This window comes from Conger conger, chromosome 2, assembly GCF_963514075.1.
Source record: "Conger conger chromosome 2, fConCon1.1, whole genome shotgun sequence".
Lineage (NCBI taxonomy): Eukaryota > Metazoa > Chordata > Actinopteri > Anguilliformes > Congridae > Conger > Conger conger.
The window spans coordinates 19,344,051-19,367,144 of NC_083761.1; the positions used below are offsets into that span (position 1 = coordinate 19,344,051).

The following is a 23,094-nucleotide window of genomic DNA, read 5'->3' on the forward strand; positions in this document are numbered from 1 at the left end:
CACAGGCCATGCTGTACTACAAGAGTGAAGCCTTCTGCAGACTGCTGACATGCTAACCTGTGGGTCCCCAGCATGTCACTGGGATAAACTATTGTTGGAACCCAAGGAATTCTGGTCGACTTGAGCTCACCATAACCCTGGGCGGTAAGAGGCCAACTGCACCCCAAACCAAAGCTGACAAAACTGCATCCTAAGCACCTTTAACAAGAGAGCTACTCGATGAGTCTTCACTCGGAAACACTGAAATGTGAATGTGCTGAGGGTGACCTTCCAGGAGTGGCCAGAGGGGGCGCTGCTTACCGGACTCCTCAGGATCTGCGTGACTCTCTTCTTCTGCTCCATCATGTTGAAGTCCTGCCTCAGGTCCGGGGACATGTTCCGGGTCCGGATGTATTCCGGGTCGTTCTCGTTGACCCGGTCAAAGTACTTCTCCTTCTGGCCGCTGGGCGGGGAAGGGGTCCGCATCACCCCCTGGCTAATGTCCGTACTCATGCTTGCCTGCTTGACTTAGATCTTCACCTGCAGTGGAGAATGAGAAAGGGGAAACGGGCAGATCAGGCTTTCTGTAGTACACAAAGACAAAATGTACGGCACGATGATGACAAACCCCACAGGAAGTCTATGGTGTAGCAAAACAGCGAAACAGTCCCAAAGGTCAACCCCTGATTTGACAGTCAAAAAAGAAACATGTAGCCTAACCCTGGTCTGTTATCTCTTCCCAGAGTATCTGTTAAGGAGATAAGGACAAGACACTACACTGCAGGTTGGCTACAGTGAGTACACTGCAGACCTTGAAGAAGGTCTGACAGTTAATAAAATGTGAAGACAGGACAGTGTGTAAAAAAAAATATCAACTAACACTAAAAATTACACCTGATAAAGGCTTTGAGATTAAAAGAAGCTCTGTGCAAACAGCTCTAGCATCATAAAAAGAAAAAGAACTAAGAAAAAAAGCTGAACACGATGACCTCATCTCTTCATCCAAGCCCCTCCAAGTCAAAAAGTGTCTGATCATTTGCCAACTGAGAGGGGAGGGGGGTGGGCCCATGGATGCAGACAGTTCCCCCAAAGTCGCCTTTTTACGGGGACCTCTGGGGTCATTTCACTTGGAAGCCAAGGCTTGTTATTTCTTTTGCTCCGTCAAGCTGAGGTTCTCAGGCGAGGCGCGGCGAAAGAATGGGACTCAATTATCCAAGATGCATAGCAAGGCCCCTGAGTACCAGCTAAGCCTTAGAAGCATTACTGACTGGCAGGAAAATGCAGTGCTCCACCAGATGGTGCCTTGCTTGGTGACTCGCAGGGAGATGGGCAGGTACAACAACAACAAGCAAAAAAAGAAAAACTACCACTGGGACTGCATTCAAACCCTCTCCAAGCTGCAGCGGGAAGCCATCACCTGGCCCTGCTCCTGGGAATGCTCCAACTCCCTCCCAGTCCCCTGTCCACCCCACCCCACCCCCACCGAGATTCACACACGGGGTGGAGGAGTGGGGGGAGGAGCTTCCTAGTGCCGTTGCTAAGCGGCTCATTCAGGTCAAATGACACTTTTAAAAGCTGCTGCAGATTAGGAAGTGCACAAACGAGGGCTGTGTGTGATGATGCTGCCCAACCAGTTCAGACAGGTGCACCACGGCTGTGTACATCATGGAATCCCAGAGAAAATCTTATGCTATTCCAGCACAGGCATTCAGGAAACCTGAGCTTGAATGGACTACAAGACCCAGTCGGTGCTTTGCCATATGGAAGCTACAACCAAGGAAATACTGCTGACTGTATCATTTTTCCATATGCGGAGCAATCCAAGAGACATACTTTGCATGCCTTGAGACAAACTTTCCGTATTAAGAAGAAAGAAGCAATGTCACGTCCCTTGTTCATCCTGCCATGTCAATATTAGCTCAATAAATGAATACATAAATGTATTCAGATTTACAAATTAATCATTTGTGGCACTGATCGGTGTCCTCAACACTAAAGAACCCTCGTCAGGGCTGGTGTCAGTAAGGGCTGACAGTAGGTAAACAATCCCCTTAGCAGCCTGTCAAAGCCATTTCTGCATTTCTTTCACCTGGGTCTGAGACACTGAAACTCCTAGTTGGAAGTGAAAACTGAAAGCAGCAGGGAAAACAGAAATAGTTAACTGTAAACAGATAATTTATTTCTTCATATGGATTGTGTCTCCAACTCCTTGGATGAAACTGGGAAACCAATCCTGAATTTAATTAGCATTATAATGAAAGGCAATGAAACTAATGACTGCATGGGATAAAATGTTCTTATCTCATACCCTTCCCCTCAACACTAGTACTATGTACAGTATGGTAACTTGTCATTGATAAGGAGGTTGGCACTTATAATGGATGCAGTCACGCTATGAGAGGTAACAGCTGAATACATAAAGTGGAGCACAAAAAGTGTGAGAAAACCCGTTCTTGAGGTTTGTTTATTGAAGGTCACACCACGTCGCTAACAAAGCAGCAAATATTTAGACAACGCACTGCAAACATGGAAAAACACACGTTAGCCCACATTTCTTTAAAATGTTTAGGTGACAGTCTGTAAACAGTCTGAAATTTGACAGCACATCAAGGGACAAAGAGCAGAGCTCCAAAACGTGATGACTATAAAGAGAACAGTTGCATTAGCGTGGTCGTCGTCGTCCCCCCAAAAAAAAAACAAAAAAAAAAAAACATAATTGATTTGAGTGCACATGACTGAGCACCAAACTTCTTCCAACGACAACAACTAGCCTACTTATAAACAAAACAGGACACCACCAAGTTGGTAAAGTCACAAGATGTTAAGTCAATAGCTTATTGTGCATCATGCGATCGACCTCACTGGGCCTAAAATGTAAGATACGCGAAAATGCTGGGTTCTGAACGCACTATGGTGACAGTAGCAATCAAACCGGACCCTGGTTTTGAATTTGAACCCCTCACAATTTCACAAAATAGACTAGGCCAACTTAACAGTGTGGGCTACACATTGACTCTTGACAACCACTGAACATTTTCTTTCAATTTAACACGTAGCCCATTTTTCTTAAAAAAAGAAGAAGAAGAGATTTTAGGATATTGTCGGACATTCTGTCAACATTCATGAATTTGCCAATACCTTTCAGCCAATACTGAAATGAAGAGGACACCTCGCATTTTAGCTAGATACCACCTCTATTAATAGTATTGAAAAGTTTAAGATTAGGTTTCAAACCACATGGCAACAATACCAGGAAATAATCCGTTCTAATTATAGCAGAATATCTACTGTGCAGCACACAGGAGAAATTCATTGTCAAAACAAACCGAGTTCAGTTTTAAACCACATAGCGGGAACACACGTGAACACGCCTTCCTTCCCACTACAATAGTTTTCAGTGCAGTTGCTTATGCTCTGCACGATCGAAACGTAGAACTTCTACCCCAACTCGATAACAAACTTGGCTCCGACTTACTGCGTGATAAAAGTAAGCTACATCAAGCAATTAAAAGGTAGCATTAGGCAAAATAAGCGCAATTACTGTATATTATTATAACACAGAGAGTACAGACACCTATGTTTAACTTGAACAACTGGGTAAGTATTCCACTGCTCGAATTCAAGCGAACAACGTTGGGTATGCTATGGTTTACTCGCTACCTAGTAGACTATGAAGTAGGGTATGCTAATACTCATAACATAGACATGAATACATAAAATGAAATGCAAAAAAAGATTCAAAGCACAACACCTTTTCAACCCAATAGAAAAAAACAAACCTTTTTATTCCGTTCTTCAATGTATCTCATTTAATTTGCAGAAAATCCTCCCGTCAAAAATCATAGTTTCTTATACAGAATCCAAAATCCAAATCCGAGTGAACTGAGGAAATGGTATGAGAATTTGTTATTTCACTCGTTTTTTTCCGGTAGATCCAGTTTTCAACGAGAACGCACCCGTGGAAACCTGCTAAGATTCGCCAAGGCTCAGCGCTTCCACTCTCCAGGCAACGGGCTCCGCCAGCTGTGTCCGTACTATAGGTGTGTGCGCGCGCGTTTGGCTGCTGACTTGTTTGAGTGAAAAGGAGCTCAAAGACCACGTGACCGGTCAAATCCACCCACTTGCTGGAGCGCATGTTGTTGTTCCCCGACCAATTGAAAAGCAGGGTTGCTGAGACCCCTTTTCCTCCCCCCTTCCATCGGGGCAGAATTAAAGGTCAGTATTCATTGCGAGACGTTCAGAATGATTAAAACTGATGATTAAAAAATATATGGCTTTTGCACTTGTTATTCAGAGCACAAACCCAATTGTGCATATTTCAGGATGTGTCTAGTTTTGTGGCAAGTCATGTTTCTTATTTATGTTTGCAAAAATATGTAAAAAACTAAAATCATTTTGCATTACATTACATTACATTAAAGGCATTTAGAAGACGCTCTTTTCTAGTGCGATGTACAGTGAAGGCAAATATTTTTTTCTATTTAAGAACAAATAAACAATGGCAATAGTGCAAGGTAATTTCATGTTCAGAATAAAACAAAGATATATGTATGCTTTGTTACAAAAATAACCTACACTATTTTGGATATTGATGAAATACTATTGCTGTCATTTTGATTCATTGATCATCCACAACTGACTGTTGGCATGACTGTTCCATGAGCAGTGCATCAATCAAAGGTGGCTGGGCAAAGTTGATTAAGTGATTTGACCTGTTGGTTGTCAAGTCTTGTAAAATACAAGAAAGAAAAACACAGAAAGGAGCCAGCATGCCCCAGGAGAACAGAGCCTTTGCACCTTTGGATACATTGGAGGCTGCATGAATTCAGTGCTGCATTGCTTATCGTCTGGGGTACACACAGGCAAACGCTCAATCCTTCAACTAAAGGCCATGACCTGTGTTCCCTCTTTTGTGACCTTTGTTGCATTGTCATTTTGTGAAACATCAGGTTTACAGCAATATAGAACTTTGGGTAATAATAAAATAATAATGGTTCTGTAGCATTACAAGAACAACATGCTATCCTGTGTTTTATGGTACACACAACATGTACCAATATTGATATACTTCTAATAATTGCTGAGATAGAACAGCATCTTACAAGCTGTTTAACTTTCCTTGATTGTATGTATACATTGTATGTGTATGTGGCTATCACTATCAACAGCTATAAACAGCTAAAATCACCAACTGGTTTCCAAGTCTGGACATTACGTCGACAGAACCAAAGCCTGACAAACCGCAGGGATAAATGCAGCTGTCTGTTGCTGTCTGTAACAACCTGACAACAGTTTTTATACATCATAAAATATGTGATTCTATTTTTGTATGATGCAATGCTTGTATTGTATAGCGTTTTCAGTTTTGTATGATGTAACGCTTTTATTGTTTTCAGCTTTGTATGATGTAATGCTTTTATTGTATAGTGTTTTCAGTTTTGTATGATGTAATGCTTTTATTTTATAGTGTTTTCAGTATTGTATGTAGTAATGCTTTTACTGTATAGTGTTTTCAGTTTGGTATGATGCAATGTTTGCTTACTATACCCTGTATGATTTCTAACATTCAATACTGTAATTCTTTGTAAATTTGCCTGCCCAGGGACTGCAGATGAAACTGACTCTGTTAGTTGTTTATTTAGCCATATTAAATAAATAATAAAATCATAAAAGGCAGGTCATAGGGACCCTTGCATCAGCTACAGCCCTACAGAGGTAGCGGACCACCCCACCCGACTGCTCATCAGCACTGCCGCAAAGAACAGAATGAGATGATGTCAGCAATGACTCCTCACAAATGCCGCTAAGCCTTCTGTAGTGATGAATCAAAGGCCTGCCTTCAATCAACGTTTGTCCTGAACTGTTGCTGACAAATTCAAAATGTTCTTTTTTAATGACAAAAGTTTGGCAGGTTCATGTTGGTGGTTGAACTCACCAGACTTTATTTGAGATTAAAGATGAAAACAAAACATAAATTTGAGCTCAATTGCGAGTCAAAGTTAAGGACAAACATTGATTGAATCCAGGCAGAGGTTCTGTGATAGATTTATGTGTGAAATGTTGTGTTCTTGCAGGCAGAGTCTGAACCAGGAATGTCTAACTGCTCCAGAACTCCCTCTCTCAGTAATTTATAGCCACCTGACTGCACTGCCCTGCATTCACCTGCTACCATTCTTTTGAGATGATCTTTTCTGACAGCATTCAAAGAGATAACATACATCTGCTCAAGCAAACATATCTCTTGTAACATGACAGTATTAGAGTTATGCTGTACTCTAAACACACATCATAGGATAAGCCAAGATGTCATGAAACATCTATGGCTGAGATCATCGGGGCAACATCAGCTCCGCGGTAAGAGCAGTTGTCTGGCAGTCGGAGGGTTGCCGGTTCGATCCTTTGACATTCCCGCCCTGGGTATGTCGGAAGTGTCCCTGAGCAGGACACCTAACTCCTAAATGCTCCTGACAAGCAGGTTGGTGTTTTGCGTGGCAGCCAAACGCCGTTGGTGTGTGAATGTGTGGATGCATGGGTGAATGAGAAGCATCAATTGTACAGCGCTTTGGATAAAGGCGCTATATAAATACCAACCATTTACATCAATGAACAGGCATTGACTACAAGAAGAACGGGACAGAATCCCACAAGAGAGCATCTTCTAGTAAAGCGAAGTGCAGCACTGATGTAGTCTGGACTATAGCATCTTCTAGCAAAGCATAGCATGCAGCACTGATGTCATCTGGACTAATTCTAATGCTGACACATGCTGATAGCTGACATTTACAGTTAAACATTTGCACATTAAACATTTGTGTGCCATGTGATGGATGGAGATTATAAATATTGCAATGAGTTTTATAAAAATTGCAACTGAAAAGTTACCTCTCAGAAATGTGTATATATATATATATATATATATATATATATATATATATATATATATATATAAAATATAATAATTCCATGTCCAAAAATATATACTCTATATATTCATCAATAGGACAAAGAAAAATGTTACAGACATGGCATTTGAGGTAACAGGGGCTACGAGTTCAGATACACTTAAATAACCCAGGAACAATCCACATCAATCCACTGTATGCTTTCAGACATTACATGGGTGTTGTTCTGTAACAAACTGCAATACTTTCCTTGTGCAAATGCAAAGCATATTTAAATACAATACGGAGAGAATGTGGAGTCAAGGTTGAGAGCTGTGTAGAGGATCCTGTTTGAGGGCATGTCATTGGGGCCATGGTGGGTGTACCATGATGAATAGGAAGAGATAAGTTCCATCAATATTTCATCACAATCACTTTAATGTGTTCACCACGCTTGCCTTTAATCATGTCCATCCATTATGGCCTTTGGAGAGAGTGCACACAAGCTTATCATTTATATCACATGGAAAACCAAATTCATAACTGATCATTTTCATTTGTACTCTCTGACAGAAACACAGATATGGAGAGAAGTAAATGTTGGAAACTTGAGGCTCACCTATTATCAATGCTCATATATCAAAATCTGGGTCTTCCTAAGCCCTAAACAATATATTTGAACACATAACAATTTTATAAGCACAATGTCCTATACCACTGAATACTAACGTAATAGCATAAAAGTATTATGCCATGCTTATAAAAGATTCATGTAGTTTTTCTTTATAAGCATTGCCCTGAAAGTTAAGGACAATGCCAAAAATGAGCCTTCCACAATTTATACCAGTGGACATTGTGCTTTGTGTGTCACCATCAATCTGACCTTTATTGTACATCAACAATCACTCCAGGAAAAGTAATACCTACTGGTATTGGTTTTACAGTTTATTATTGTTCTGGCATTCCCACAGAACAACGTTTGGAGCGATCTCAGAAATAATCAGAGTCAGGGGGGCATTATGTGATGCAATGGCCTTGGAATGCCAGCACTTTACATCATGGAGGGTATCCTTTCCCAGGAATAACAAATGTCCCAAGGGGCCTTACAGGGATTTCAGTTTATTCCTCTGCAACTCATTTCTGTTAAAAACAACTATCCTGTTATTCAAGAGCATTCAGACTTGCCTCTGGATGTCAAGATTCAATGTTTTCGACATGTGATTTGCATACAGTAACCACTCTACTTTTACTGTATCCCCCCTTTGTATGGTATTCCCCCTTTCCCAAAGAAGCATAATTTCCCATTTTTGCTAAATATGTTCCTGTATGTTGTGACGCTGCAAGACATTGTAACAAAAGGCAAAACTACAAGATTTCTTATTTCCAGATAATAAATCCTTGGTGGTCTTACAGCATATCACGCCAAGAAAAAGAAGCTGCGCAATGGTGTGATCTCAAACATTTGGCAGACAAATGAAACAAACAAATTAAGTTCCTCTGTTCCAGTTTCAACTCCTGCAGCACCAACAAAGCAAACCTATCACCATAGTAACACAGACAACTGTTGACTCCAGAGGGAGTTTGACGCTGTGCCACCGTTGGTAGGATTAATGCTTCTAATAGCCGAAATAACAAATGAATCTACACTGTTCATCCCGACAGCGCCCATGGCTTCAATCAATCTATATCTTGTCCCAGGGGGGAAGTATACCAAATTCCTTGGGAACAACCCGATAATAAAACAACCAGCTGATTAATCAGCAGTTGCTGCGTGCCCTCCAACTCCGGACAACACCTTCTTAAAATGCACAGTGGCAGCTGGGAATGTTCAAGCGAGACACAGACAGACATATTTCCTGCGCTTGGCCTGTCTGTGCAATGTAGAGACAATGTGGCTGCATAAGCTCCCATTGTGAACCTCTTCTTAACCTGTAATGAAACAAACTGCACCGTGTAGACGGTCATTAGTGGTACTTACTCACGCGTGGGATTGCTGACTTCCTCGTTCTCCGGTTAAGATGGAGAGGATAAAAGCCACCCAGACTGGTGTTTGTTCAGGGCTGGTCATTTTTGCATTTCCTGTTTGGCAAACCTTGGTCTGGAGTCATGAGTTTAAGCAGGAGTTATGACTGTTTCACTGTGATCAACTGAATTAAATTAATTTGGTGGTGGATCAGTTGAAAGCTCTTTTCTTTGATCTACAAAATGGGTAATGTAATTTGTCTAATAATAAGAAAAAATGGGCAAAACTCAATGTGATTACTGTAAAATATCTGTATGCAGAATAAACACTCAGTGAGCGATTTATTACGTGTTTATTAGACTTATTAAGTCTTCTGTTGCTGTAGCCTATCCACTTAGAGGTTTGATGTGTTGTGTGTTCAGAGAATGTCTTCTGCATATCACTGTTGTAATGTGTGGTTATTTGCGTTACTGTCACCTTCTTGTCACCTTTGACCAGTCTGGCCCTCCTCTGACCTCTCCAATTAACAAGGCGTTTCTGCCCGCAGAGCTGCTGCTCACTGTATTTGACTAACCTTGTCTGGGGTATTTGAACAATGAAATCATGCGAAAAGTGTAAACCCTGCCAATCCGCTCCTCCTTTCAGGCTTCAATGCACCAGGCAAGGTCAATAGGGCAGAAAAGTTTTTGAATCCAAAACTACTACTTGAATACTATTTGAACCTTGAATATTGAATATGAATGATATTGAATATGTCATCATATTTTTCATTTCATTTTCAAACATTTGGAAACAAAATACTCTCTGATATGCATTCTTAAGGGACGCTGCATTCAAATGTAATAAACTGAGGAAATAAAGGGGTTAATTTTGAACCAAGGACTGCTGTGCTTTAAATGCCACAAGGTATGATAGCAATCACAGCATTCCTTGCATGTAAACTGCATGAAAATGCCCCCTCTGCATAAAAAAACTTCTCATGCTGGATATACTGTACATTTAGACAGCCCCCACCCCCAACCCCCACCCCACAGTCTGAATCAACACAGTATGCAGTCCTCGTGTGAACGGCAAGACACAAACGCACGGGAACATTATCACTGTATCCAAACTGTCGCTTGGTTACCGGAGAGGGCTCTTATTCAGGCTTTCGTTCTGCCGCTACAGAACGCCCCCGGAGTCCAGAACCGAGAGTTCAAGTCCGACAGGAAGCTGCGCACGGCAGAAAGGAGCAGTCGCCGCGAACACAAACGAACACACGGCCAGGGCTTGGGCTCCGTGCCACCTCTCTGGCTGTCATCGTCGTGTCGAGTTCCACAAACGGAGCTGGCTCTGTGGGACGGGTGGGAAGCCCAAAGGAACCGTATGTGACAAAGTTAAAAGCCAAGAGCGACTTCCTGTGAAGACCGTGCCATCCTTTTCAAAAACGACCGGATGCACCTTCACAATGACCAAAGCGGATACAAGCACAGTATCACATTCACTATGCAATTGTTTATTAATTTGCAGATTCTTCTGAAATGCCTAAAATAAAGTGGTGCAGTTGTATTATTTTATTTTACGGGAAGAAAATAGCCTCATTTGACCTTCAAGTGTCACACACAGGAAAGGAATCTCTATCAAAGCCTTATGCGGCTTATCAAAGAAAACCAAAAAAGACTACAAGAAAGTAAAAATAACCTTTTTTTTTTGTTGTCGTCAATAACACTGTTTAGAAACCCATTCATAAGACAGTTATTCCCACCAGCTCTTATTTCCATTAGCATCTAAATTTCAAATGGCATCATGTAATTTTCATATCATTATTTAATGATTAGTGGTCTAGTGAAGATTAACAATGGCCTGACAGAGAGGCGAAGCAAACCAGGATAATGAGAATGGAAACTGGCCAAAGGTTTTGACAAAAACTGTGTCCCAAAAAGACAGCAGAAAACATTCTTCCTGCTCATTACCTCACAATTATGGGTTTTAATGAGCGACCCATGTGCACGCACTTTAACAGCCTGTGATTACTATTCGCAAAGCAAACAGAAACATCGCTCAGTTGAACTGCGTCAAGGTCACTACCCTGGTGTGTACTATTGCAGAAAATTCACCACCCCAAACATTTTCTAGACTAATGTGCAATATCTTGAGGTGTGACAGATCCACGCAAACACAAGGCTAGAACTGTTGTTTAATTACTACACACACAAACACCTGGGCATTCACATCTGTTGCAATTCCATTGTGTCCATGTCCACACAGTTTCCTAGAATAAATACAGATTTATTCAGGGGAGCCATTAACTCAGGGTTAATGTCTTCTGAGAGTGCAATGTAGCTGGAATGCTTAGTAGATTATATAATGAATGGCATTGATTCAATGTTGGTGTTATAACCAGATCCTCAAAGACCACTATGACCTGCTTGAAAACTGAGGTTATCTACAGAACCCCCTACTGAGGTTGCTCAAAGTAAAGTCTTGGTGAAGACTCTTGCCAGAAGCTGTCAGCAGGTAATTCCCAAGTACCATAAAATGTTCTTCACAATCTACTGCAAACATAGATATCGCTGGTAAAGCAGGAACAGCCAATTAGAAATCTGTTAGCTTTGACCATGATTGAAGTTCAACACTTTATGCACACTAAACTTACTCAAGTCAATTTGGCACCCATATACAGTGGGGTGCAAAGATTTGGGCACCCCTGGTTTACAATGAATCTGTATGTGCTGTAAATGGCACAACATGAGACCCTTCTGCAAATTTTAAAGATAGTATCCAGCTGCTGTGGCTGTTCTGTCTAGTGTGAACAAACAATTTGTGACAGTGATACTCAAGTCTACTCAAGAAATGTCAATAACAGAGGTGGAAAATCCCAGTATTTTGTTCCACCTGGATTTTCTCATTCTCATTGTCTCTTCAGCCAGGAGGTAGAACGAGTTATCGTACTCAAATCAGCTGACTAAACACAGAACTTGCCCCAGAACATTCAAACTCAGGTCAACTGTAAAAGCCTCTGCAATGGCTCAGGCATCTTGATCATGTTGAGTTATAGAACAGATCAATCAAGATTCATGTTTGAGAGTCAAATACAAACAGTGTTTTGTTTATTTCACAAGAAAAGCAGCAGAATCTTGCCAGTTCTACATTTGGCAATGTACCAACTGTGCAATTATCAAAGATATGTTTCACAATCAGATGCACTGTGTGCCCCCACGCATTTCCTCTTAGTTTTCATACACCAAAGCCAAACTCTTTTTACCCCCATGAAGTATGAAAGCCTTTTTCAACAATGTTTACAAAAAGGCCTTTGCCAAGCAAAATTTATGACTGATATAAAATCATACAAATTGCACCAAAGTGTACAGCAGATGAATGGCTAGTGAACAGACTTAAAATGTACAAAATCCCACCTTCACTTTAAAACAGCATAAATTCTGTTGTCCCCATAAGAAAGTTGTGGACTTACATCAGGAAATATCCAGCTGCACAAACATGAATTGTGTAAATGCTATGCAAGTTGCCATGGATACAGATATTTGCTCTGCAAAGAACGTGGGGGTGGTCCCGGAAGACCAGCTGGACTTCAAGGAGCACATAAGAGCAACATCACGGTCCTGCAGATTCCTCCTGTACAAGATCGTTCAACCATATCTGACCACGCATATTTTTTACGCAGCTAGTCATCCAGGCTATGTTAATTGGTCATCTAGATTACAGCACTGCAACTCCCTTCTTGCAAGCCCACCAGCCTGTGCCATACAACCTATTCAACTCTTTCACCAAAATCCTTGCATGTCACTCCCCTGCTGAGGACACTCCACTGACTGCAAGTTGCTGTCAAGGTCAGATACAAAGCCCTGACTCTGGCCTTTACTGCAGCCAACAGGACAGCCCCTTGCTACCTACACAACATAATTCAACCCTACATGCCAGCTCAACCACTCCGCTCTGCTGCAGCAGGGCGACTTGTACTTCCTGCGATCCATGTTCATGGTTCTCACTTGACCTGACCACAAAGCTTCTCCACCCAAGCTCCAGAGTGGGGGAACAACCTGCTTGTTCTACAACCTGCTCAGTCACTGCCCATTTTCTGCTGCGTTCTGAAGACACATCTCTTCAGACAGTACCTCAAATAACTTTAACACTACTCCTCTGTAGGATTACCCCACATTTAGTATCAGTCATGTATCACTTGTATTTTGATCTTCTCACTCTTTCATTTTGTATTTGTATCTCCGTCTAGCATTTACATTTAGTTTCTCTATCTTGTTGTAGTTCTTTACCATAATTCTTGTAATTATTCCTCGTTCTAGTTTATGACATGCCATATGTTAATGACTAGTTTATGATGTAGCCTATATTTACCATGTGAACTGGGCTTGATGTTCATGGCTATCAATAACTAATACTTGATGTGAATTGTACCTTATCTGACTCGTGTTCTGTAGTTGTTCGATGACCTTTAGTATGCACTTATCGTATATCACTTTGGATAAAGGAATCTGCCAAATACATGTAATGTAATATAAAGTCAACATGCAATGAAATTACAGCATCAAATCAAAATAAATCTTATATATTTTTGGCAGATCTATAATTTACTAAGGGAAGTAAGAAAAACTGTAAATACTAGTGAGACCTTGCCAAAGATCGGTGGGGATCAACAACATTGACCGTATTTTTACTGGAAGTGCTTTATGTTGTTCGGTCATCAGTAAATTTGTAGGTGAGGCTGCAACTGTTGAAGATGTAGGCATGGCTTTGAACAGTTAAACTGGTCACCTTGCCAGTAATGGCTGATACATTTTCATGAAGTGACCTGTGCTCTGAAAAATAGACTTGCTGAAGATAATGGACTGACTCACGCCTAATGGATGCTAACAAACTAATAGCAAATTCAATAGCAATCCCGACCAGGCCATCTTGCTGCACCTTGCCGCCTGTAGTCACTATCCTTTACTCAGGCTCTCCAAAGTACAATGATTTAGAACTTCAGGAGTACTGCATTCACACGAAGAGCAGTCTTTGAGTACCACTACTCATAATAGTGTAAGCAGATAAAAGGGGTGCAAACAAGTGACAAGGAGGACACATATCTGTTGCAGACAGTTCTGCGGACCTGAGCCTCTGGTGGCTACAACAATGTAGCACTTCTGCATCCACACATCGTGGCCCTTCCGTATTCCCTGGAATAATTGATTCAGCCATTCCAGGAAGCAGCGTGGAGCCACGGAGGCGGGCGAGATACGGGGCATATGGCTGTCGTAATGAAAAGCAGAGCTTTCCCACTGCAATCTGTCTGACCCTTTGGCTTCTCACATCTGCCCTGCAGTCCACTCTCCGATGGTTGCCTTGGAAACTTAAAACAAACATGCATGCGCACTACTTCTACTTGCCACCTCCCAACTCCTGCGTGGGTGGAGTCCTGAGAGGGAGAGACAGAGAGTGCTCATTGGACGAAAACTCCTCGGGGCCAAGCAGATGTTTTATGTTATGAATGGAGATCTCATTCATAAAAAAATGAAAGATAATGTGCAAATATCTAAAATAATATAAACCCAATTTTATAATACAGTAAGAATTTTTAAATATATGGGTGCATCTGCTGCACATACACACATAGACAGGGCGCTGGGTCTTTTTTGTGTTGGTCTGTTTAAAATGCTGTTGCTTCCCAATAGTGCTAGAATTTCAGCTTCCCCAAACTAAACTTTCTGTTCCACTGTGAAGGCTAATAAACAACCTGCTGTTTCAGACGGGCCTGAGAGAACACCAAAGCGGCTAACAGCTGCCCTTGTCTTGGTGACATGAACTTAACCTGCACAGTGCAACCTATAAAAACTTAATTTACTGCAGGGGGCGATCTGTGGGAATGGGTGGTGACACTTTCACTGCAGTCCTGCTGGGCTTCAAAGCACGCCCACCAAGTTCCAAACATATTGTTCCCAAATATTTTCAGGCACCGTCCTGCACTTAAGATGGTCCCAAATCAGGAGGATCACAGTGGAATACAGAAGCAGACCTGGGTCAAATACATAATTGTATGATTGATTCAAATACTTTTCTGTGGTTGATTGATCTTTCCTGGTACAAGTGAGCCAACCAAGAGGACCAGAAGGTGGGGTTTGTACTTTTTGAGTATTTATGAGGCTCCAACACACCAGATAAGCAATTAATGTATTTGACCCAGGTTTGCACAGAAGACAGTCGTCACTGCATAGTCACCCTGGACTATTTGCTTGGGTTCCCAAAATCCTGCCATTGAAACCCTAGCTTAACAGAAACTCTAAGACAAACTGTACAACACGACTGGGAAGACAAAGGTTCCCTCATTCTTCAACCCATTGTCCTGATGTCCAAAGTACGGTACAGGAAGCCTGAAGCAACGCTACTTCAGTGAAAGTCTGGCAAGATTTCAATTAGATTCAAGCTTATCCAGCTGTTGTCTCCAGGAACAACGTGGGGGTGGGCAGTAAATGTAATTTAATTGTCATCTTCACTGAAAAAAAAACAAACAAATAAACAGAATTTGTTTATCCATTTCTTCCAGAGCCGCCTACAGGGCTGACAATCCTGCATTCTATTTTTACTAAACTAGATAAGATAAAGCAACTTGCTCTGTGTAGCAGCGGTAGTGCGTCGCCTGAGAATGAATCCTGTGGCCTTTACAGGAGACACGGGCCCTGTTCCTTAACCACCGCAGTATACTGGCCCCCATTAAGGATTTGCAATGGGAAACAGTATGCTTTCATATCACTGTGGTGCTATTAACCCTTATGTTGTCTTAAGGGTCCAAAATGACCCACCACTATGTTTAACAGCAGAGAAAACCCAGTAAATGATACTTTTTCAATTGGAAATTTGATGACAAAGTTTGTGAGGAGGGACAAAATAGATTTGGGGTATAAAATACAATTAAGCTGCTTTATTTTAGGGGTTTAGTGAAGGTGGGTAATTCTTTACCCTTAGGACAAGGGAAGTATACAGAATGTTAAGACTACACAAGGGTTAAGTTGAACTTATGGCATTTACTACTCTGAATCGCCACTGCAACTGTCCTCTCGTCCTTAATAAAATGAAAGCACAAACTGTTAAAGTCTGAAAGGCACTGTGTGATGGCACTTATTTATCTTCTCTCACAGAAGATAAATAAATAAATAGAACAATAGATAGATAAATAATACATAAAAATCTCTGCTCTGAAGCACTGAATGTCCTGTAAAAGCTACCTACTTCCTCTCAATAATTCGCCACTCCCAGGACCACCGGTGGGCGGCGGGGGGAACAGAACGTCCCAGGAAACAGGAGTGGAGGTGCAGGCCGCTCTCCGCTCTGTCAGCGGCCCTCTCTGCGATGCTGTCAGGGGCGTGTGGCCCCTCGGGAGACGGCCATTAGCGCCGGGCATCAATCACCCGCCGTCGGAACTGCCGCGAGGCCCAAAACCGTCAAACCTCCCCCCGCCCCAATTTCCCTCCCCCCAGTCAGTCAAGACTCGTTTATCAGGAAATAGAAGCATTCCAAAAAAAAACAAAAAAAAACGCTGATATTTTTGAGGCCAAACCAAACTTTAAATGCAAGGCTCGCCGCATCTCTCCGACAGCGTTCCTCCCTTATTTATGAAAGCTTTTCTTTCAGAGATGACAGCTGAGTCCGTTGCTTGACATCACGCACTGGGTGGTTGGCAGCTCTTCCGTCCACAGCGAGGGTTCGGGGAGGGGTGTGGATTTTGGGCGGTGGGAGTTCTCCGGCCAGGCTGCAGTCAGACATGGCCACGGAGGGCTTATTGCCTTTCTTGTGACGGCCACGGTTTGAGGAGTTTAAATGACCATTGTTTGCCGTCGGCTGCGCTGAATGAGAGAATGGATTGAAAACCACCACTTCCTGACAGGAAGTGAGGTCCCACTGTGGGTGCTGGGCACAAGGCCAAGAGTCTCCTCTCAGCTGGGACAGAGGGGAAAAAAGAGTAAAAAGAGAGGATGATTGTGGAAGATCTGGCTGGCTGGGATTTGGAATGGGGGGAAGGGTGGGAGGGGGTGCCAAACCTAACAGTGTTTTACGATGTTGACCATATACAATGACGCTCTGAATGTGTCACTTGGGGTCACTGTCAAACCACCCCAAGGGTCCTCAGTTTATGGACACAGTTACTCACAAGTGTTCTGACAACTGACAGAAAGAGAGCTTTACAGTACAAAAACATGTAAAAAGAAACAATGAACATAAAAGGCAATACAATTTTGTGAAATGTTTCATGTATTAACACATAACTTATCAATCAGTGTGAATTAATTCCACTTTATGCAGCCAAAAATGAGTATGTATATCTTTACCCTTTACAGTACACATTCATACCCAGAAGTTATTTTCAATGATATTAAAAAATGTTTATAATATGACAACAAATATTTTGTCCTTTCAGAAAACAAAATTAAAAGACTATCAATCTGGCAGGTCACAATGCTTGATGTTTAATGATCATATGATTGTCTCCGACTGACACCGTAACTGGTTGAAGCCTCTGTCTCCAGGGGTTATGGGCCGTGAGAGACCAGTCTCCGGACCCTGTTTCTTTCGTTTCCCCTCCTTTTCTCCGGGAGAGCTAGTTACTGTAAATTACGAGCACTCACTATCCGTGCTGTCAGGATACAGGGGTCAAAGGTCATCTCTCCAGCTGTTTCCTCGCTCCCTTCCCTCGGCGAATCAGTCCCAGTCGTATTGGTCGGAGTCTCACAAGGGGAGGCGTGGGCTTTTGAGCAGAGCTTCCAGGGCTAAAAATGTGGCTGCAGCAAAGCATTGTTCCCCTGCGCAACACTGGTTTAGGGAGATGGATAAGCTACTATGAGAAATACAACTAGACGCAAGACAGGAAATGAACTTCCAAGTACGGCGAGGCCCATTATGGTCCACAAGGGGAGGGTGTAATTTTGGCCGCAGCAAAAGTGAAAGGGTCAAGTTTTCAGGGTGGAATATCTGATATGCAAAACTTGGCTTGCTGACAGCTTGCGGAAGGTCATTTGTGGGCTATCATAGCTGTTCCAGGCAGATGTTACAACATGAGAATTGAATTAAAAGCCCATATCAAATGAGGAGAGTATTCACGTTAGGTCCTACTCACATCGTTCTGAGCTTGAGATAATTAATATTTAGACATACCTCAGATGAAGTATAATTCATAATTCTTGAATTCTCATTTCATAAATTCATAAAACCTTAGAAAATGTGTGATAATAAAAACACATTCAGAAATAATACAACTAGGTATATATTGCATAGTCTTCATCTATTACTTTTTAAATTCTCATTCATGGGCACAAACAAAAACTAAGAACAGACAGACAGGCATAAATACAGGCAAACAACATACATCCACATAATCTCCATCAACTAGAGGAGATGGAGGATTAAGAGAAATATACAGTATAGACCTGAATCTGTATAATAAGGAGGGAAAACTTTCTTTAGGGTACATAGTTTCTAGATGACTCATTGTGTCAGAAAACATGAATGTCAACTGTCTAGACGAGGGATTGACAACATCAGTACTCCAGGGCTCAGCTCCTGCAGTCTTCAGTTACCTTTCAATTAGCCACAGATTAGCAAGATAACCGGTTTCCTACCCAAAACATCAGTCTAAACCGAGTGATCAAAGCCTGGGGTTCAGTGAAACCACTCAGACTTACAGTTCTGAAAGAGCCGCATCCAACCCCTTCCACATACTGTCTGAGGAGCAGAATTCACATTGACTGATATTTCAGCTATGTGCACACATTCCTAGCCATTAACTTCAGGCTCCATCTGAAAAACACTCTGTCAGGGGAAACAAACTAGAGGAGCAGGTTACAGCAGAATACAGGAAACCTGGCAACATAAAACAGTCCCATCCCTGCCCCCCCCCCCCCCCCCCCCACCCAAAACAAAAAGATTAAATGAAAGAAAAAATATCATATCCCATACAAATATTCAGCCATCAGATTTTTGGGGAAGAAGAGATGGGGAATTGAAGCTGACCGGTTCATTTTTAGGGGAGGCTGGTATATCAATGGAAAAAAGCCCCCGCGGAAGTCCTACGTCTTTGCGGCGGATTGTTTCAGGTTTGAGTCCCCCACACTCTGTTTTAAAAATCAGTCAGTCTTTCAATGTGCTTTTCAGTGGGTTTTCAGTCTAGATCCTCAGAGGAAGTATTTGAAATTTCCACGTTCTGGGACCCAGATTTGGGATTTATGATTTGCAAAGGGGAGATAAAGAGCACACCCGGCATTAAATAAACCAGATTTCCTACTGAGGAAAATTAGATACCATTGTGTTTTCAGCCACGTTGCTATCCTACTGCTTAGCCACATTCAATAACTTGGTTAGATTATGGAAAAGGTACAGAAAATATCCTGGATTGAGGGTGCCAATTTTCTTGGAGGTTTTATAATATAGGTTCCTTTATCCTAATGCAATTTCTACTTTTGGTAAATGGTTGCCATTTATATAGTGCCTTTATCCAAAGCGCTGTACAATTGATGCTTCTCATTCACCCATTCATACACACACTCACACACCCACAGTGATTGGCTGCCATGCAAGGCACCAACCAGGTCGTCAGGAGCAACCAGCTCCTTAGATGTCTTGCTCAAGGACACTTCAATACACCCAGGGCGAGATCGAACAGGCAACCCTCCTACTGCTAGAAGACTGCTCTTCCCTCCTGAGCCAATGTTGCCTTATCAGGTATAATTTTTCTCACAGTACCACAGTATAACTCTGGCATACGGAGGGTCGCTGGTTCGATCCCCCGCCCTGCGGGTGTGTTGAAGTGCCCCTGAGTGAGAAACCCAACACCTCCTGGCGAGCTGGTTGGTACATTGTATGAGTGTGAATGGGTGAATGAGAGGCATCAATTGTAAAGCCCTTTGGATAAAAGCGCAATATAAATGCAATCAATGTACCATGTGGTGAGGTGGGACGAAGAAGCCCCCTCCCCCAATACATTTAGTAGGGCATCCACCCACCCCTGTGGACCTCTGACCGGTCACCCACTACTAATCTGTTTCCCCGTCTGCCTGAGTGACCCTTCAGGTCTCATCCATCCAGCCTTTGTTTTTCGGGGGGACCGGGCGGTGCCGCCGCGGGTTGAGGCGGGGCTCCGATTGGCCTGCGGCGGCCGGCGTGGCGTGCGCGCTTCTGCGGCTCAGCCCCGCGCGCGGAAACACAAACAAGCACTCGTACGCGCCAGAGGAATTTTAATGACTTCCATGACTCCCGGGTTACCTGCCAAAATCCAGGACCGAAGGCAGAGGGGAAGGCGGAATCGTCGAGCGGCCAAACTCAAAACGCAAAGGCCTCGCCACCCCCCCTCCCCTCTCTGAGTGTGTTAAGGAGTGACCCCCGACGACTCGGGCGGTCAGACAGACGCTTCCCTCCGTGCAGGGCTGACGCGTCATTCCCTCCTTAATCCCCTGGTCTTCTTCACTGTAAATAGACTGTGTAAACATGGTCCGGGGGAGTGGACCCTGGTGTCGGGCGGATCGAATGCTCTTTTAATGATTTATCGTGCCTAATGAACGGAAAGGCCCTTTAAGAGCTTTTTTCCCGTCGCAAACCGGGTGGTCTTGAGGCGACTTGGAAAAGGGCTATTTCAGGAATTGCAGTCAGCTGAGCAGAAAACTCAGTGAAAAATGAATTAAAGGGAGATATGTGCATTAGTGTCAATGTATCCTATTTTCAGGTTATTTAAATTCATGTTTAAAATTGTATAGTATAGCATAAATACACTTAATATGTGCTATAATAAGTTTGGGAATACAAGAAGGTACTGTAAATGGAGAAAAGAATACTTTGACAATGCTCAAATTCTGTTCACCCAGGTTTGCCAAAAGAAAGTACAATTATTGAGTAAACAATTACTCAATGATAAACAATGACTAATTTGCACTACTGTATCTCAGAACATAGGCTAACGTTACCTTGAGATCTCCTGATTTTTGTTTTCTTTATTATAAACCAAGTGCAGTTGGCAAAGTTAAAAATGGACCTGTCCCAAAGTACAGGCTGTTTTCTGTTCTTCTCGTCTTTTCTTTACAAAGACGACAAATCCAAATTACATCACTTTGCTGGAATACAGGACCAAGCACATTTTGAACAGTCCATTGACTTCACTAGTCCATGCAAAAATGAATGCTGATTCAATCTAGTAACACAAAAATCCATTTCAAATGGAACAAAATGAATTTGACAAAATCATACCCAAAATACCAATATTGAAACAATATAAAACACAGAACAGAACTCTGTGCCAAAACTTTCCCACCAGGGTTCCTTTCGTCTTTCAATTTTTTTGTCTTTACAAGACGCTGTAAAAAAAGAACACACAAACACGCGCTGTATAAATGTTTACATTGTGAACTCTTCTGGACTGGCCCAGTTTGTTATTCCCCCTTCTACTCCCTCTCTCTCTCTCTCTCCCCCTCCGTCCCCTTTTCTCGCTCTCTCACTCTCCCTCTCTGTCTCTCTCAAGCTGGAACAGCTGCGCAGGAAATGACGACGTTCGGAAAAACAACAGCCAGTGTGGCTGCGCAATCAATAACTCGGGCTCCAGCTGGCGGAGCGGGGAGAAGTCTGGCCTGGGCGTTCCCGTTCGGGGAGCTGACAGCGGACGCTGACATAATGCACGCCCGCCTCTGCCCCGGAGCTCGAACGCAACCGGAGTTTCACTCGGGATCTCGGGAAGCCATGTCTGAAATTACAACCAGATTGTCGTGTCACGCCTCTCGTACGCTCTCAACTAAAGCAATGGCTGTTGGGCCTTTTTTGGGGATGTCTTCTCTGAATTATGCTTGTTTGTTTGTCGTCTAAACACAAGGTGGAGAGTAGGCTGTTGCTGCTTTATTCCTATGATATGAACAGTTTAATCTGCAATGATCCTGATTGAAATTAATCCATCTCTCTACTTAGTTATGTTTTTACCTCCCTAAGCCTGTCAAAAATCAGTGACCACTGCACTTATTTGTCACTCAAAACTTTTTTTCCCTGTAGACATCAGCATTTCATATATTAGGGAAACAATTACACATGAAAGCACAGACTCTAAAGAAGGACTAGATAATAAAAACCGTAAAGACTTTGAACCATCTATAGCAACATAGTAATATGGTCTTTTATCATACACCATATACCCATTTATATTGCTTTGAAACCCCTTTGTGGAGTAACTCTTACTTTTTAGAAGCTTCTGATATTAATTCACAGGACTATTTCAAACTTGGCCAATTAAGACTGCATAACAGTCTAACCTAACAACAACAAAACAACTTGTAACCTGGCTTTGAGTTTCATATAGGGAAATCAGACTTTTCCATTTTCAAATCCCATCCATTAATTCAAATTCATTCCAGGTCTCTCACATACAGAAACCTTTTCCCAATTCCCAGGTCCTGAATTTGTGACATCAGTTCCCAGACATTCAGAATTATAACCCACACCCAATCTGCAGTATCCAGCTGGAGATGCAGAACTTCTCTTCACTGGTGTCATTTAACTGTATCGAGCCAGCAATGCACATATCACAATCCAATAAAACTAACGCTAAGCACACAACATTGTTTGCTAATGTTTGGTTGCTAGCATCACCTCTTAAATTCTGAAAACACTGCACAGGGTTAGGGGACACATGACCAGTGCACATTATTTATTTTATTTTATTTATGCTATTTAACCTTTATTTAACCAGGTGAGTCCCGTTGAAATGACAAGATCAGAAGCCCTGGTCAAGATAGTAACAATACAGTGTTACAAACAACTTAAAAGCAACATTAAAAACAGAAACAGTAAAATATACAGTTGATACATGCCTAAAAGACAAAGAGGAGATGGATATGGACTATCTATTGCCATACAGGAAGTGACGATGCTTATTCCTGCCCCCTATCTCCTTTGTTCTGTCAGAGAATCTGTAAACCTTGGAGCTTTTAACAGGATGTCCTGCTGAAATAGCCATCATGTTAATCATTTTAAAAAATCAGCCAGCTTAAAGTTAGGAGACCCAGAACACCATCAAAGTCTTTCACGCCAAACTGCAACATATTATGTCCTTGGCAAAGGCAGCCCTGTACCAAAAAGCGTGTAAAGTACAGGCTATCAAAAACGGTCTTATCAGCACCCAAACGATGGGATTTTGTTCTCTCAGAACCTAGCCAGTTTATCAGAGATAACTGAATGCAAGTGAGCACTGTTTACAGAACAAAAGGCTCGAGTTCAGATTCAGGTTCAACACTGCAGACCAAACGCAAACTGAAGAGCTGG

At 42.3% G+C, this 23,094-nt stretch overlaps 1 protein-coding gene across 5 annotated transcripts in view; it reads right to left on the reverse strand.

Moving 5' to 3' along the window:
• Positions 1-23,094, reverse strand: part of add3a (adducin 3 (gamma) a) — a 56,021-nt gene that overhangs the window by 27,470 nt on the left and 5,457 nt on the right. For 4 of the 5 annotated variants that reach the window (XM_061228218.1, XM_061228198.1, XM_061228209.1 and 1 more), the window contains exons 1-2: positions 3,759-4,038; positions 301-519 (exon numbers count right to left, since the gene is read on the reverse strand). In XM_061228218.1, the coding sequence (XP_061084202.1) occupies positions 301-492 (192 nt within the window). In that variant the 5' untranslated portion in view covers positions 493-519; positions 3,759-4,038. Of the gene's footprint in view, positions 1-300; positions 520-3,758; positions 4,039-23,094 lie in introns of those variants that run through there. The other variant, XM_061228191.1, reaches the window with a different exon arrangement.